Genomic DNA, 17,631 nt, shown 5'->3' with positions numbered 1-17,631 from the left:
ATGTGATGCCCAGCTAATTTTTGTATTTTTAGTAGAGACAGGGTTTTGCCATGTTGGTCAGGCTGGTCTCAAACTCCTGACCTCAGGTGATCCACCTGCCTTGGCCTTTTAAGTGGCTGTCCTAAGTATTATATAAATAAATATTGGTCTTAGTGTCATTATTTTATCAATTTGAGTATCTTACAGAAACTTCGTCTCCCTTTACATCCCTTTACCCTTTTTTTTTTTTTTTTTTTTTCCTTTTTTTTGAGACAAGGTCTTGCTGTATCACCCAAGCTGGAGTGCAGTGGTATGATCTCCGCTCACTGCAACCTCCGCCTCCCGGGCTCAAGCAGTTCTCATGCCTCAGCCTCCTGAGTAATTGGGACTACAGGTGTGTGCCACCACTCCTGGCTAATGTTTGTATTTTTAGTAGAGGTGGGGTTTTGCCATGTTGGCCAGGGTGGTCTGGAACTCCTGACCTCAGGTGATTGGCCTGCCCTGGCCTCCCAAAGTGCTGAGATTGCAGGTGTGAGTCATCATGCCTGGCCTTTGATAGTGGTCTTAAGGGTTTCCTACCTTCTCCCTACATACTTATTTAATCTAAACCCCTTCTCACTGTATTTTCTCCAGTCTAAAGTAACAAGGTGTCCTTCCTTCTGTGTGCTGATCTCATTTCCTCTGGTCCCAGGATCTAGCTCTGGCAGTCATCCCTTGTTTCTCCCAAATCTTCAAACTGTTTGTCATTACTGGCTCCTTCCTTCTAGCCTGTATACATGCTTAAGAGTCCCCCACTCTAAAAAGATTTCCCTTACCTCATTAAGCCATCTGGTCTAGTCTCTTTTCCTTTTCTCTATCCTACATCTCAAAACAGTAGTCTATCCTTATTCTTACTGTCTCCATTCCTATAACTATAATAACTCTATAGTAATTAAAACATATTTAGAAACCTTGAAATGTAAACAAACAGAATTAGAATTTAAATTTTCTGAGAGATAAAGAGAAGCTCTGTAACATTTCAGAAAGTTCTCATCTCTTTGAGTCTTTGGTATTAAAAAAAAAAAACACTGGAAAGATAAACTCAACCAAGTGTAGTCAAATGCACTGTGATTCCCTTTATAGATGGAAGACTTATTTCTCATTGTAGCCTGTCCTTTTCATAGAAGGAGCTTCTAAATTATTTTGATGATTCCAACCACTGTCTGTGTGACTCCCCAGTCTGTATCTGAAACTTTTTAGTTTTTTCCACTTGTTTCCTGGGCCTTCTCCACCTTGATGTTTCATAAGTACCTTAAAGTCAACACGTCAAAAACTAAACTCATTTTTTTTCCTAAGCGTGCTTCAAGCCCCATGTTCTCTAACCTAGTTTATGGCACCATCCCACTCACCCAGGTTAAAAACTAGGAGTTATTATTTTCGACTGTATCCTTTATCTCACCTTCAAAATTCACCAAGTCCTGCCAATGTTAGTTCCTAAATATTTCTTAATTTTTGCCTTACCTCTCTGTTCCTTAAACTTATACTCAATTATAGTCTTCATTTTTTCTCACTGGGCTGTTGCCACAGCATTATTAAATACACTGCTTTCAATCTTTACACCTCAAACTCATCTCCCTTTAGATACCTAGAACTGCACTGCTGCATAATATAACTACCAGCTGCATCTATCTGTCGAGGATTTGAAATGTGCCTAATCTAAGTCGAAATGTGCTGTAAGTATAACATACAAAGTGGATCTTGAAGACTTAGTTTGAAACAAAAAACTATGAAAGATATCAATTTTATTTTGACTATATATTAAATATAAAAGTGATAACATTTTAGGTATAGATTACATAAAATATATTATTAATTTTACCTGTTTCCACCTTTTTGAATATGGTTACTAGAAATTTTAGTATTACATATACTCTTTCTCCAGCTTTTCATGTGTCTGGTTCCTTCTCAGTACCCAAGTCTCAACCTAAGAAACCTCTGCCTGAACGCTGTTTGTGCCTGAATACTGTCTAAAGGAATTTTGTCGTATCATCCTGTTCTGTTTTCTTCATGGTATTTTTCACTGTGTGAAATCATCTTGTTTACTTGTGTATCTGATCATTGTCTACCCCTACAAAACAGGAGGCTTTACTGAGGCAGGAAATTTGTCTGACCATTAGTAAACAAGATTTACTGTTGTGTACCTGGTACCTAGAATAATATCTGGCATATGCCGGTGCTCTTTATTGAATGAATGGTTTCTATTCTACTTGAAATGGTTCTCTCTGCCCCATAAACCTGTTTAACTCAAGTCCTTTCATGATTCAGCTCAAGTAGTACCTCCTTCAGGAAGATTTTCCTGGCTGTTTCCCCTCCGGGCTTATTGACTCCTTTTCTATGCAAAGTTCCACAATTGTACCTGCACGTTGTGTTTTTGACTACGTTCTCTCTCCTCTTTTAGACTTAGCCCTTAGTAGTTCTTCAGTACATTCTCATTCCCTAGAATATACCTAGTTAGGTTACCCAATAGACATTCAGTATTTGTTTGCTGAATATACAAGCGAGCAGATTTTTTTTTGGAGTTAGTCTTTAGTATTGTAATTATACAATAAATAATGCAGGTATATACTCAGTAAACATTCAGTATATACTCAGTAAACATTCTTGAATTAGTAAAGGAATTCCTATGTACTATTTTTATTATAAAAACAATATAGTGTCTAGGCGCAGTGGCTCATACCTGTAGTCCCAGCACTTTGGGAGGCCAAGGCAGGTGGGTCACCTGAGGGTAGGAGTTTGAAACCAGCCTGACTAACATGGAGAAACCCTGTCTCTACCAAAAATACAAAATTAGCCAGGCGTGGTAGTGCATGCCTGTAATCCCAGCTACTCAGGAGGCTGAGGCAGGAGAATGGCTTGAACCCAGGAGGCGGAGGTTGCAGTGAGCCTAGATTGCACCATTGCACTCCAGCCTGGGCAACAAGAGTGAAACTCCATCTCAAAAAAAACCACAAACAAACAAACAAATAATATAGCAAAGTTAAAGTCTTATTTAAATCATTTGTATCACTACCCTAATAACAATTATTTTCCTCAGCCCACTTTCTTCCTTAATCTTACTTCCTCATCTGAGATAATCACTTCTGGGTTTTTTTCCATAAACATAATTTTATATACAGTATGAAATAAGCAATAATATGTGTAATAACTTTTAAATTCTGTTTTTCCACACTATGTTAGAAATTTTGTAATGGTACTTCATGGTTTTATGAAACTGCTTTTTTCATTTTCAAGTGGGGATGGACTTAGAGAAGCAATGCTGTCTAGTAGAAAATGTTCCTTGGATGAGGATTGTTCTTTCTGGTTCCCCCATTTAGCCCGAGGACTTATGAGTTCCTTTTTTGTCTCAATCATTTTAAGAATGTGAATTTTCTATAACCACAAAGCTTGGAGGAGGCAGTCTGTATTCAAACCCAGGTCTTCTAACTTTGAATCTAGTTATCTTTCCATTTATTAACTATCTCCTTCAACTTCAGTTCCCTTAACTGTAAAATGGGAATAATAATGTCTGTCTTGTCTGCCCTGAGGATAAAGATGATAATCACCTGAGGGATTAATATATGTGATCGCACATGTAACTAAAACACACTAAAGATCAGGGGAATATCTATATTTGTTCATTTTTTGGAGAACAATATTAATCTCACAATTCAAAGGTTTGATTTTTCTTTTTTTCGGTAATAGAAATAGATCCAGGATTTGCTAGATCCTAAACTCAGTCATAATTCAGTTTACCTTTATAGGTTTGGGCTTTGAAAACTATGTCCAGTCTGTTGTGTTTTCTTATTTTATTTCAAACTAGTAAATTATTACCAGAAGAGAAAGGTTTTAGGTGAAAAGAAAACGATTCCATTTCTCTCTGCACATGGTGCCACGTTTTTCATTTTTAAAATATCCACCCTGCAACATAATTCAAGTTGATTTCCATATGTAATTTTTCTGATTTCTCTTTTTAGTACTTTTCCTTCTCTCTTTTTCAAAAAATCATTCCCACATTGTCTCTTTAGTACTTTAATCCTTTTCCTTTTTTCTTTTTTAATCATTCACACAATGACTATGGGTACAAAACTGTAAGAAATTTATTTTTTATTTGTTTTAAATTCATGGATAACATTGCCGTAAATATGTCCAATATGAATTATGCTTCGAATGTGGCAGGTGTATAATGGATAGCAGCTTAGAGTAGAATAGCAATGACTTGATTTTCTGTGATTCTGAACATCACTAAAGTATGCTGCCAGGGTTAGCCAAGAGAGAATAAGATGTAATTGCTTGCCTAAAGTGATAATATCTTTCCAGGACATCTCCTGAATACCAATGAAGGCAGATGATTTCAGGGAGAGAGGCATTCTTCACTTGAGAGATGGGAAAGATCAAATAATGGTAGTAATTAAAATGAGACCAAAATGTAGCATTTGTAGACCAAGTGTATGCTAATCATTGTTTGAAGAAGTTCATCAGATAAAACATTACTTACTCTGAAATATTCTGTAAGAATATTTACTTAAAAGTCAGTAAGTCCTCATGTATGTTTCATAGAAGTTGCATAGAAATGATATGGACTTCTAATATAAAAAATCAAAGCGTGATTCAGAAAAGAAAGATGCTTTTAAATGATTTTTAATCAAAATTGTCTTAATCAAAATTTTAAACTTGTGAATAAACACATTCAAAAATGTTGTTTGGAAAACGAAAAGACAAGCCACACATTAACAGAAAATATTTGCAGGAAACCTATCAGAAAGAGAACTGGAATACAGAATAAATTTTAAAATTTCACACAATGCAATAATAGTAAGACAAGAAATTCATCCTCAAAATTTTTGGCCAAATATTTTACCAAATCCATCACCAAAAAAGATACACATATGACAATTAAACACATAAAAAGATGTCTAGTCATCAGAGGAGTAAAGATTAATATCACAACTAGATACTACAACATGGCTATTAGAATGGCTAAATTTTTTTTAGTGACATTATCAAATACTGTTGAAGAAGGAGAGAAACTAAATTTCTCTTACATTGCTGGTGAAAATGCAAAATGGTACAATGACTCTTTAAAACAGTTTGAAAGATTTTCATAAAGTTAAACATCCACTTAACCATACTACCCTACAGTCTCACTCCTACCCAAGGGAAATGAAAACATACTACATGAAGTCTTGTGTATGAATATTTATAAAGTGACTTTTTTGGAATTGTCAAAAACTGAAAACAGCCTGTACATCAGCAAGTAAATGGATAAACAATTTGTATACATCCTTACAAAGTAATACTATTTAGCAAGAAAAAGAAATAAGCCACTGATACATGCAACAACATGGACGAATCTTTAATATATTATGTTAAGTGAAAACAACCAGACTCGAAATGCTACATACTAAGTGGTTCCATTTTATGTGACCCTCTCAAAAAGGCAAAACTACCAGAAGAGAACACAAACTGGTGGTTGTCCATGAGGCTACAATGGGGTGGTGGGAATTCTTTGGATTTATGGAGATGGTCTGTATCTTGATTGCAGTGTTGGGTACATGACTCTGCGTTTGTCAAAATGAGCAGGATGTGACTAAAAAGAAAAAAAAAAACAAGAAATAATATGAGCTTACAAAAGAGAAACACCAGATCCATTGTACCACTGTAAGAATTACACTCTAAGGATAAGACTTATACTTAAAATCTAAGAGAAATACCAGAAAATTAGCACATTGTTTTTGGTTTCATTATTAATTCCTTTTTTCATATAACATTTTTACTCCTCTCCACAATCTCCTTTTATGTAATAATTTATACTTGATTATTTCTTCAGTAATTAGTAAAGAAAGATAATCAGCTTTCTGTAATAAGACTCAATATCACCTATATTCACTTGAGAAATACTCATTTTGTTATCTCCTACTGAATGTATCTATTACTCTATTTTCATATCCTTTTACTAGCAGACAAAATGATAGCTTATTATTAGGAAAATTAAGTGAGACAATACTTGTAAAATACCTGGCACATACCTCACATTCAGTTTTTTTTAAGTGTTGTAAATATAAATAACAGTTAAGTTCCTTGTCTTTTTCTGTCTCAGTGTTGATCTTGTTTTGAAAATATGAGAAGAGGGAATTTTACTAAGTTGTCAAATTTGCTTTATTCTTTGCGAACCTTAGTAGATGAATTGTAGTATCTTTTTTAATGCAGCCATGATGTGAGTTATTGAATGACACTTCTCAGCTAGATGTGAGTTATTGAATGACACTTCTCAGACCCTATATCTGCACATAGAATGAAATAAATACATTTCAGAACACATGAACTGTACCTAGATAATAAGTAAATAATTTTTTAGGTATTTTAAGTTGATGATTTATGACATAATGTTGTAGTATAAATATTCAGTTCAGTTTGCTTTTGATGAAGAAAAATTTTTGTGGAAATAGTTCAAATGTGAAAATGTGATTATATCAAAGCTGGGCTATTGATGAGAATCACATGTGGACCATTTTTTAAAATACCAATTTCTTTCCCTACCACTGCCTTTCTAAGAGAAGCAGCTAAACAGTGATGTGCTAGTGTATGTTCAACAAACCAGCTCTTGGGTGGGAGTGGGGATAAGGGGCATTGATTCATAGTGTTTGCTGATCTCCACAGTGTAAATACTTCTACCATAGCCAATTTCAAGCTACTAAGATGATAACACTGAATGTGGAGTGAGGAAAAGATGTACAGTAGCACAGTATTATACAGTATTTCCATCATACAAGTACAATAAATATATACAACCTCGAGAATAAAAGCAAAAATTAATAAAATAATTAAAAAGTAATGAATTTTGAGTATCTGTTACCTTTGTTTTAATATAACTATTTATAAAGTTATATAAGTTAATTTTTAATAATGACTGAGTTTCACAACCAGCTTCCAGAGTTTCTGAAAATTTAACAATTGGCTCTCATGAGCTGATGAGAACTGATGTTCACACAACACTGAAGCTCCAAGGCATCTATTTTTTTTAACCAATTGGTTGCAAGTAATTTGCCAACCAGTTGTTTTTCTAAAATACAGATCTGATTCTAAAGCCCACGAAGGCATTCCACGTTCAGACCCAGATGAGTCTTTTTCAGCCTCATTTTAAATCATACCATTGCTCTCACATCCTCTGTATGTCACCAACACTAGATGTAGATAACTTGTAACTTCTCAGACACACTTGTTCTTCCCCCCCCACCCCCGCCTTCTCATTATCTACCTTCTCAGTATCTTCCTTCAGCCTTGAATGACCTCACCTTATCTGCCTGAGTTTTGCAATACTATTTATTTATCCTTCTAGAAATAACTCAAATGCTGCTTTCTCTTACTTGCTACTGTTGGAAACATTCCCATTTGCCTTGGTGCTCTCATAGTCCTTTGTTTATATTTCATTTTGAGCTCAAATGTATCAATAATGAATGTTTGATTCACTCTCTAGATTATAAACTTCTAAGGGGTGCCTTTAAATCATACTGTACTTAACACATTAATATAACCTAAAAGTGGTTAATAAACATTTGCTTATTTTAACAGAAAAAAATTATGAAGGATGCATGGTATATCCTTTGCTTTCTATATCTTTGAGAAACTGACCAAAATTTAAACTTTTTTGAATTAGATTTGTATGCCTTTTTTTCCTCGTGATGCAGAACCATATTAGTAGTTATATACCTATCACACACCTAGAGACATTCCACAATGACTCTAGAGCTGACCAAAGAAGAATTTCATTATAGTGTATGAAGCAGAAATGATTAAATTGTGTAACTACATTTGTGAATCATTATTCTCATTTAGTGTGCCTTATAGTATTTTCAGCATAAAGCCAAAAGTTACTTTATAATGTTCCCAGCAAATTAGGCCTTTGTATCAATAAACACCCTCTAAGAAAGGCTAAAATACCATACTTTGCTTTGTGACTTGAGAGAAATTTGCTTTCATATATATCATTAAGGGTAAAATCTTTATCAATCTGTTGTTTTCAGGCATTTTATCTAGACTTAGAATTATCTGGTTGCCATCATGATAAGTATGGACAACATCTAAGTGTATGAAGGAAGTGTTCTAAAGTAAAAACAATCCAAGAATTTCTTGAAGCAAATGCAGCACATTCCTCGTTAGTAGTGGTTCGGGAATCTTTTTCATATTTTACACTAAGCTGCCACCTGATGGCAAAAGTTAAAATTGCATCTTCTGTAACATTCAACACCTTCATTGCAATTATACAGATTTTTACGTATTCAGCATAAAGCCTCCAAAACTTTTATACATTTGTGCAAGTGTTATGTATTCAGCAAATGTTTGATGATTGCTTTGGACCTCAGGGAAATCATATTTATTGTTTAACCTTTGTTAGACAATGATCTTCCTACGATTTGTTTAAAGCTTTGCTTTCTTATGGAGCTATTTTAAGAATCTGTTTTAATTAGTGTTATTTAATGAAAAATTTTACTTAAATGTAAATTTTCTCATTTCTCTTTCCCTTTTCTTTCTTCAGAACGAGGTCACTCGGACACCATGGTGTTCTTTTACCTGTGGATTGTCTTTTATATCATCAGTTCCTGCTATACCCTCATCTGGGATCTCAAGATGGACTGGGGTCTCTTTGATAAGAATGCTGGAGAGAACACTTTCCTCCGGGAAGAGATTGTATACCCCCAGAAAGTATGTATAAAGAGTGTGTTTGTTTAAAAGAACAAACAAACTTAGGTATACCACTAGCTAATCCTGTTGCAGTACAGACCCAACCTCTAATTATATTACTGTAATATAATTAGAAAAAGAATTAACAAAAATACTAATTCATTCACCAACAAAAATATATTAGATGTTTACTATATGCTAGGTACTATAGGAAATAAAAACAAAGTAAAATTCTTGTTTTCAAGGAAAGCCATAAACTATGTTCAGATAAGTAAACAAATTGCAATACAATGTGATAAAGACTGGAATAGAATAATAAATAACTTACTGTAGTTTATGATTTGTTTTTGAACATGGAATGCCCTCAGTCTGAAACACTCTGTCTCTCTTGTCTGCTTTGTAAACACCTGTTCCTCCTTTTTAAAAGTCAGTTTCAGTGTTACTTTCTCCAAGAAGCCTTTCTTTATTTTTCCTAGCATAGTCAGCTGTTCGTCTTAATCTTTTTTTACCCTATATAAACTATCATTATAGCAGTTATCACACTGCATTATAATAATGTGTTTAGGTGTCCATATTCTTCACTTCCCAGCGTAGTTCCTGGTATATAGCAGACTTAATGTTTCTGGAATGAATGAATAAGTACTTGACTAAATGAAAAATGTTATGAAAAGACCAAGGAGAAGGAGTGCGTGACTCTGCTTGATTGCATCAGGAAGACTTCTCCTTTCATTTGTTTCATCTAATATTTGTTAAAATCAAGTGCCATTTCAATCAGAAAATATAGATAATTCTTTAGGAATAATTCTTTAGGAATTATCTTAGGATTTTATCTGTGTATTAATAAAAAGACAGGGGCTGAATTTAAAAATCAAAAATATATTTACTCAGATATTTTAGAAAAGGATAAATATCATGATTAGACCTTGAAAGAAATTAAACAGTGAACTGGTAATCCTGAAAGTGAATGTGAATTCTAATCCCAGCTCTTTCACTAACTAGCTGTATGATTTTCTGCAACCAGACTATAGTAGATTCTCGTTTATAAGGGTAAGTATGTTAAACTAGATTATCTCTTGATCTTTTCCCAGTTTAAAATTCTGTGATGGAGAGGGAAGTGTAGATTAGGTCACTAACATTTTATACTCTTATCAGCATGTCACCAGTACCTTAAAATTGTATTTGGAAAAGTGTATGGATACGTAATATTCAATTAGTAAGTAGGGAAGGCATTTTCAGGTGTGAGGAATAGTGAATTCAAAGAATGATACGTAGAGTAACTTCAGATGAACATATAAAGGGGAAAAGGGGAAATTGTTGACAGTGATCTTTTTTACCTAAACTATAGCAATACCCCAGATGTGAAAAATTAGAATATATGACCAAGATATTAGACATATTTTTATAAATCTAATTTGAAAAGAAAATTAATAATCAGAGAGTAGATATGAGCTCAGTTAAAGATGGCCCTTTTGTGCTCACCAAATAAGTGTGTTTTATTTCTGTTTATATTGTTCTTGCCCTCTGAGAGCTATAAAACATTTGTTTTTTGTTTTTTGTTTTGAGTCAGAGTCTCACTCTGTCGCTCAGGCTAGAGTGCAGTGGTACAATCTCAGCTCACTGCCAGCTCCGCCTCCCAGGTTCACGCCATTCTCCTGCCTCAGCCTCCCAAGTTGCTGGGACTACAGGTGCCCGCCACCACACCCGGCTAATTTTTTGAATTTTAGTAGAGACGGGGTTTCACCGTGTTAGCCAGGATGGTCTTGATCCCCTGACCTCGTGATCCGCCTGCCTCGGCCTCCCAAAACATTTGTTTCTTATTATGATAATTGCTTAGATAAATCGTTTATGTCTTTATATAAACGTTAATCCACTCCCCCTTTTAAATAGTTCTAACATAGTGATTTCTAGGTAATAAAATTAGTGAATAGAATTTCTCACTCAGTTTCTTTGTTGTTACATATTTTCATGACTCTAAAAAACAAAATACTTTCCTACATTATAATTTACAAACTTATAAGAAAGATGTTCTGCTGGATCACCACATTCCTTTAATTTTAAAAAATACTGGCCAGACATGGTGGCTCATACCTGTAATCCCAGCACTTTGGGAAGCCAGGACAGGAGAACTGCTTGAGTTCCAGACCAGCCTAGGCATCATAGTGTGAGACCCTGACTCTACTAAAAAATAAAATAAAATAAAAATAACTGGATGTGGTGGCACACGCCTGTAGCCCCAGCTACTTGGGATGCTGAGGCAGGAGGATCACTTGAGCCCAGGAGTTCAACACGGCAGTGCTATGTTCATGCCACTGTACTGCAGCCTGGGTGATGGAGCAAGACCCTGTCTTAAAAAAACTAAAACAAAAAACTAAAAAGGCAAATACTTGAAATAAAATTAATCTAGCTTGAAAAGTGTGGAATCCAGTGGAGCTTCGTTAAAAATTTAGAACACAGGTATATGAACCTTAAAATCAGTTCTTATGAATGCATAATATTAAGCACCACACCCCAGGTCCAGGAACAATTTTTGTTATCTTTATATTCAAACTTAACTTTTCTGTGTCTCTTGACCTCAAGATAAGTGTATTCCTCCCAAAAGACTTCCACATTTTTGGTGACATCAGCTCCCACATTGGTCAGTGGTGAATAGCTTAAGACTGACTCTGAAAGGCACATGAAATTACAGTTCTTCAATTAAGCCTAATAATAAATCGAATGTGGATTTACCCAAAAATTGCATTATCACTATATTGCGGGGATGGGAGAGGGAATAGTGAGCCATGTGAATGTGTTAAAATCCTCATAATCTCATTAAATTTATCATAATCATCAGTGAATAATGTCTAAAATTGAGTAATCGAGATAAAACACTATACACATACTATTTTAATATATGGAGGCTAAGTAGAAGAAATAGCTACAAATTTTGAAAATGTTTGGTCTCTAGGGATGGAAAGAAGGTGGCCAGGGGCCTTTTTTTTTTTTTTTTTTTTTTAAACAATAGCTTTCTCACAATGACTAGTATTACTTTGTTTAAAAATTTTTTAAGTAAAATAAATATGGCTTAATACATAGTAGTTTCCCTTCCCAAAAATTTCACATTCTTTAAATACATATATTTAAAGAGCTAATTTCCTTGAGATTAATAATGAGCAAATCTATGAATTATATAGTTCTGGTCTATTGGCAATTTGTGTACTTAAGACTTTTGTGTAGCTAAAACTGGACTGGACTCCTAAATCCTGGGTGCTAGTACCTGCAAGTATTACTTGAGCACCGTCTTCCCCATGTAAAAATAGAACATTTCTTAAATTCGACCATGGTTGTGAAATCCAAGCTTAATTTCATTCACATCAAAAAGCAAGACAAAACTTTCTTCAAATACAGGGTAAGGCAAATGGAGAATAAAAGTACAAATAACACAGTGAATAAATCTGCTAATCTTTTCTGATATTAGCTATTAAGTCTACTGTACCTGTTAGAATGTAATCTCAATTGATCAAGGATCTTAACCAGCTTATATTTCTGGGCCCTAGAAGAAAGCCTGGTATACGGTATGGCACTGAAATATATTTGTTAATGATTACTCAAATTCAGTAATACTTCATATTGCATATTATACCATTTAAGAAAAAACTAAATTGGTAGAAATAATTCTAAAATATAATGTGTACTTTCCTGCAAAATAAAATGCAACTTTCCTCTTAAACCTGTGTTTATTCATAGGACATATGTGAATCTTGTTGGTAGGACATGTGCTCATTAGTATGCCTGTTTATGAAAAATGTGATGGGAAACATACTCAATTTGTTTATTTATCAGGCCTACTACTACTGTGCCATAATAGAGGATGTGATTCTGCGCTTTGCTTGGACTATCCAAATCTCGATTACCTCTACAACTTTGTTGCCTCATTCTGGGGACATAATTGCTACTGTCTTTGCCCCCCTTGAGGTTTTCCGGTAAGCAAACTACTGAAAAGTTTATTAAAGATTCTTTTTAACCTAAAAGACACCCAATACTTACAAATTAGAATTTATTATAACTTGTACTTGAAAATCTTAAATTTTCCAACTTTTCTCAAATTTCTCATCAGCCTTAGAATTGGAAAACCATGTTGGCCAGGCTGATCTCAAACTCTTGACCTCAGTTGATCCACCCACCTCAGCCTCCCAAATAAGATGATATAAAGATATTTTCAGACAGGTGTATAACATTCCTCTGAGTCAGGATAGACAAATACTGTCTGTTAAAATAAGATAGAAGCTGGAAACCAAAAGATAAACCAGTACTCCTTCCCTTCCTTCCCTTCCTGAATGCCTCGGCCTGGCGCCTGAACTCCCCATCGCTGCTGCCACCTCCCCACCCACTTCTTTCTCTTTCATGGGTGCTACTTCATCAATTTTTTAAAAGAAATTCTAGTAAAAAAAGAAAAATACCTCATGACTATTGTATTTCTTTTTTTAAAAATCATTTGCTTACTAATTAAGTCAAATGTTCTATCCCATTTAAAACAAACAAAAAACCCCATCTTTAGATCAGCTTTCTCCCTCCAACTGTTGCCGATCTTTCTGCTGTCCTTTATAGCAAAACTCTTCAAGAGATGTCTGCACTTGCTGTCTCCACTCTCACTTCTCTCCCATTCTCTTTTTCATTCAAATATGTATTCCCAATACTCAAACTAAACCACTTTTGTTAATAATCTATAATAATAATATTGTAGTGCCTACTATGTAGCTGACAGCATTCTAAGCCTTTTACCTTTATTAAATCCTCACAGCAATCTTAGCAAGTAGGTACTGTTATCATGTCTTTTACTGATGACACCGAAGCATAGGTTAAGTAACTAATCCAAGGTCATTACAGCTAGCAAATGGTAAAGTCATGATTTGAATCTAGACAGTCACCCAGAGCCTATGCTATTAGATCCATACTCCCCATTTTGCTAAATCCCCTGGTCAGTTCTCTGTACTTATCTTACTTTACTTCCCAGCAAAGCACTTTCTTCTCTTGACTTCTCAGAAACTACAGTCTCCTGTCTCACTAGCTATTCCTTGTCCACTCCTTTACTGGTTCTTCCTCCTCCTCCCAAACTTTTAAGTATTAGAGTGTTCCAGGATTTAATCTTCTGCGCTCTTCTCTCCCCTAGTTGTATTATTCCTAAACCTATTATTTGAAGTGCTGTCTTTATGCTATCTCTAGCCATAAACTTTCTCTTGAACTGCAGACTCTCGTCCACCTCTCTACTGAATTCTCCCATATCTGATGAGTAACTCTAACCTAGCATCTCTGATCTTAGTAAATGGTGTCACCTTTCACTTACACCGAAAACCCTAAGACCACTTACATCCCATGTCAGTAAGTTCTGTCACCTCCATCTTTATAAATAAATCCTTTGTCTGTCTGCTTCTCATCACTTCTGTTATTACCACCTTTAAGTCACCATCATCTCTTTTCTGGACTGCTGTAACAGCCCTTCTAATTGGTCTTTCTTCAGCTGTTCTTGTCTCCCTTTGATCTCTTCACCATTCAGCAGGACCTTTTTCAAACAAATCACTTTATTCTCCTGTTGTTCTCTCATTGTTCTCCATTAGACCTAAAATTTAAACTATGGTTTATAAGGCCCTCTGTGGATAGGCCCTCTTCCACCCCTCCATCATTATCTCCTGCTATTTTAACCTCACTTATTCTTAGCCCCACTGACCTTGCTGTTTCCAACTTGCCTTTTTATACTTGCCATTTTCCTCTGCCTGGGAGGCTTTCCTCCAGGATTTTTACATGACTTGCTTCTTTATATCATTCAGGTTTTCAATAGCTGCCATGTCTTCAAAGCTTTCCCTAACCAGTCTTAATGACGGCATACTCTATTCCCTTGTCCTGCTTTATTTTCTTCACAGTATTTATCATTAGCCGATTGATTGTTTACTTGCTCATTGTCTGTCTCCACTACTAGAAATTACACCCCATAAGGACAAAAAGGCTTTGTGTCATTCTGTGCCTTTACTGCCTTATGGTAGACATTCAGTAACTATTTGTCAAATAAGTTGAAAGAATGAGCACTCTAAAACTGCATTCCATGAGTCCCTTCCTTTTTCGTAGTCTAGTCTTAATTTCCCTTACCCGTCCCCCACCCCCAACCTCCCCGCAACACCATCTTTCCCTATTTTAATATTCAGGCCCTTAATTCTGTGTTTTTGTTTCCATGAGTGGAAACTTGATACCCTGGGAGGTTTACATGTAGCAGAAGTATCTTACAATTTCATAAGTACTTTGATCTACCCCATTTTGCTAAGGCGATTTGTGTGGAACTTCTTCCGCCTGGAGAATGAACATCTGAATAACTGTGGTGAATTCCGTGCTGTGCGGGACATCTCTGTGGCCCCCCTGAACGCAGATGATCAGACTCTCCTAGAACAGATGATGGACCAGGATGATGGGGTACGAAACCGCCAGAAGAATCGGTCATGGAAGTACAACCAGAGCATATCCCTGCGCCGGCCTCGCCTCGCTTCTCAGTATGTATGGCTTCTACTTCTGTGAGGCATATTTCCTTTGGGTTTTAGCATTGGGTAACATGTAAGCTACGAAGCTATCAGGTTGAACCAAATGAAATTGCCAATACTCAGCCATTTTTCGCCTACAAAAAAAACAGTAATAAGCAGCAATTCCATATGATATAACCTATAGACTATCTAAATGAGCATATAGAGTAAATGTCATCAATGCATAACCTAGTAATTTGGCATTAAAGATCCACTGTCTGGAGGAAAAGGTTGTTGGAGAGTGATTTATTAATACTTGACTCTTCTGTATGTTTTGTATACAAATGATTTTTATGTTATAAACTTTAGGAATCCTGCCATCTATGCCTTGACCAAATTACTTAATTTCTGTTTTCTGCCCCTCATCTCTAAACTGGAATTAATATAGTTCTTGCTCATAGGGCAGTTAAGTGGATTATATTCATTATTACATAGAACTTGGACCAGTTCCCTCACAGAAAGAGCCTACTAAATATAAACTATTATTATTTGTATCTTCTTATTAAATACCTACAGCAATGTTTTTATCAGTCATTGACTACATATGTTGCTAAAAGTTACCATAAATATACAGTATATGGTGACTGCATTCAAAATTTAGAGACAATAGATAGCACAGTAGATTGGAATGAAGGAGACTTAGGTTGAGGATGAACAGTTTTCTAAAGGATAAGGGAATGAATAGACTAGAGACACAGTAAAGAACATAAAGGTAGAAATGAAGTGCAGAAAGAACAACCATGTGACTAGAATTATAGTAAGAATAATTTTTCTGAATAGATGAAGTATGATTGTAAAAGGCTGAAAATGCAAACTTGATCTTGTAGGCAGGAATGAGTCACAGAGAATTTTTTTTTTTTTTTTTTTTTTTTTTTGAGATGGAGTCTTGTTCTGTCACCCAGGCTGGAGTGCAGTGGTGCGATCTCCACTCACTGCAAGCTCCACCCTCCGGATTCACACCATTCTTCTGCCTCAGTCTCCCGAGTAGCTGGGACTACAGGTGCCCGCTACCACGCCCGGCTAATTTTTTGTATTTTTAGTAGAGACAGGCTTTCACCATGTTAGCCAGGATGGTCTCGATCTCCTGACCTCGTGATCCGTCCGCCTTGGCCTCCCAAAGTGCTGGGATTATAGGTGTGAGCCACTGCACCCGGCCACGAATCACAGAGAATTTTTTTGCAGAAGAATGACATTGTGAAAGTAGTATCCTAGGAAGTTTTAATAGCACTGTGTAAGATAGATTAGGCAAGGGAAAACTCAAGGCCAGAAAGCCAGATGGAAAGCTATGCAGTACTTTAATGTATGGGGCAGTGAAGATTCAGATTAGGATGCTTAGAGTTGGACCAAAAGGAATGTAAGGAGATGTTTCGAAGGAAGTAAGAAACAGAAGGTAGTATCAGTAACTCACTGGATATAGAAGAGTAGAGTAGAACCTGCTGAGCTTTAAATAGAGATTTGGAAGTTCTCTGAAGAAGGTAGAGAAAAGCAGAGAGCAGGGAACTGAGTCTTATTCCCTGGCTCAACCACATTAGCCAGGGAAGAAACACAGACAAGAGAAAAAAAGAAAATAAACAAAAGAGGCAGGAGTAGTCAGGGAGGTAGTAGGAAGGGCATCAAAACGAAGCATGGTTGGTACTGTGATCCCAAGGAAGCAGAGTTTGAAGAAGCTGGGGCAGGGGAGCACTGAGTGGGTCAGCGAGATAAGTGCCACAAAGGACTGGAAGAAAATGCTGAGTGTGGTTGGTGACCTCACTGAGCTCCTGATTTTGAAGTCTAATTATCCTTGTGAGTTACCAGCAGAGGGCAATCTAAACATAGACTATTTCTGCTTCAGAAACAAGGGGCTCTTTGGCAATAGATTATTCTGTTCCATTTCAGGTGTTTAATGGAGAAACACTGGGAAACCAGATTGCACCGAGAGTAAGACATTAGGAATGGAGTGGTTGATGTGCAGCGGAGAGAGCAGGGAATCCAAAATAAGATCTGAGTTTCAGTACTGACTTTATCACTCATGCAACCTTTAGCATATCCTTAATGCGTGTGGTTTTTTTGTTTGTTCATTTGTTTGAAACAGTATCTCACTCCATTGCCCAGGTTGGATCAGTGCAGCAGCACGATCATGACTCACTGCAGCCTCAACCTCCTGGGTTCAAGCACTCCTCCCACCTCAGCCTCCCAAGGAGCTGAGACTACAAGCCTGCACCACTCTACCCAGCTAATTTTTTATTTTTTGTAGAGACAGGGTCTTACTATGTTGCCCAGGCTAGTCTCAAACTCCTAACCTCAAGAAATCTTCCCTCCTTGGCCTCCCAAAGTGCTGGGATTACAGGCATGAGCCACCGCACTCAGCCACTCGATTTTATTGTTGGTATTTATAGTGGTAGATGGTTTATGTTGGGCTGAAATATGCTTC

At 36.1% G+C, this 17,631-nt stretch overlaps 1 protein-coding gene across 2 annotated transcripts in view; it reads left to right on the top strand.

Annotated features, from left to right (window-relative positions):
• XPR1 (xenotropic and polytropic retrovirus receptor 1) overlaps positions 1–17,631 on the top strand; it is a 267,712-nt gene that overhangs the window by 242,510 nt on the left and 7,571 nt on the right. For both annotated transcript variants that reach the window (XM_050766256.1, XM_050766266.1), the window contains 3 exons: positions 8,531–8,697; positions 12,499–12,638; positions 14,970–15,191. In XM_050766256.1, the coding sequence (XP_050622213.1) occupies positions 8,531–8,697; positions 12,499–12,638; positions 14,970–15,191 (529 nt within the window). The remainder of the gene's footprint in view (positions 1–8,530; positions 8,698–12,498; positions 12,639–14,969; positions 15,192–17,631) is intronic.

The sequence above is a fragment of the Macaca thibetana genome, chromosome 1 (assembly GCF_024542745.1).
Source record: "Macaca thibetana thibetana isolate TM-01 chromosome 1, ASM2454274v1, whole genome shotgun sequence".
Taxonomy (NCBI): domain Eukaryota; kingdom Metazoa; phylum Chordata; class Mammalia; order Primates; family Cercopithecidae; genus Macaca; species Macaca thibetana.
The sequence above is the reverse complement of the archived record's forward strand: the minus strand, read 5'-3'. Positions and strand labels throughout refer to the sequence as shown.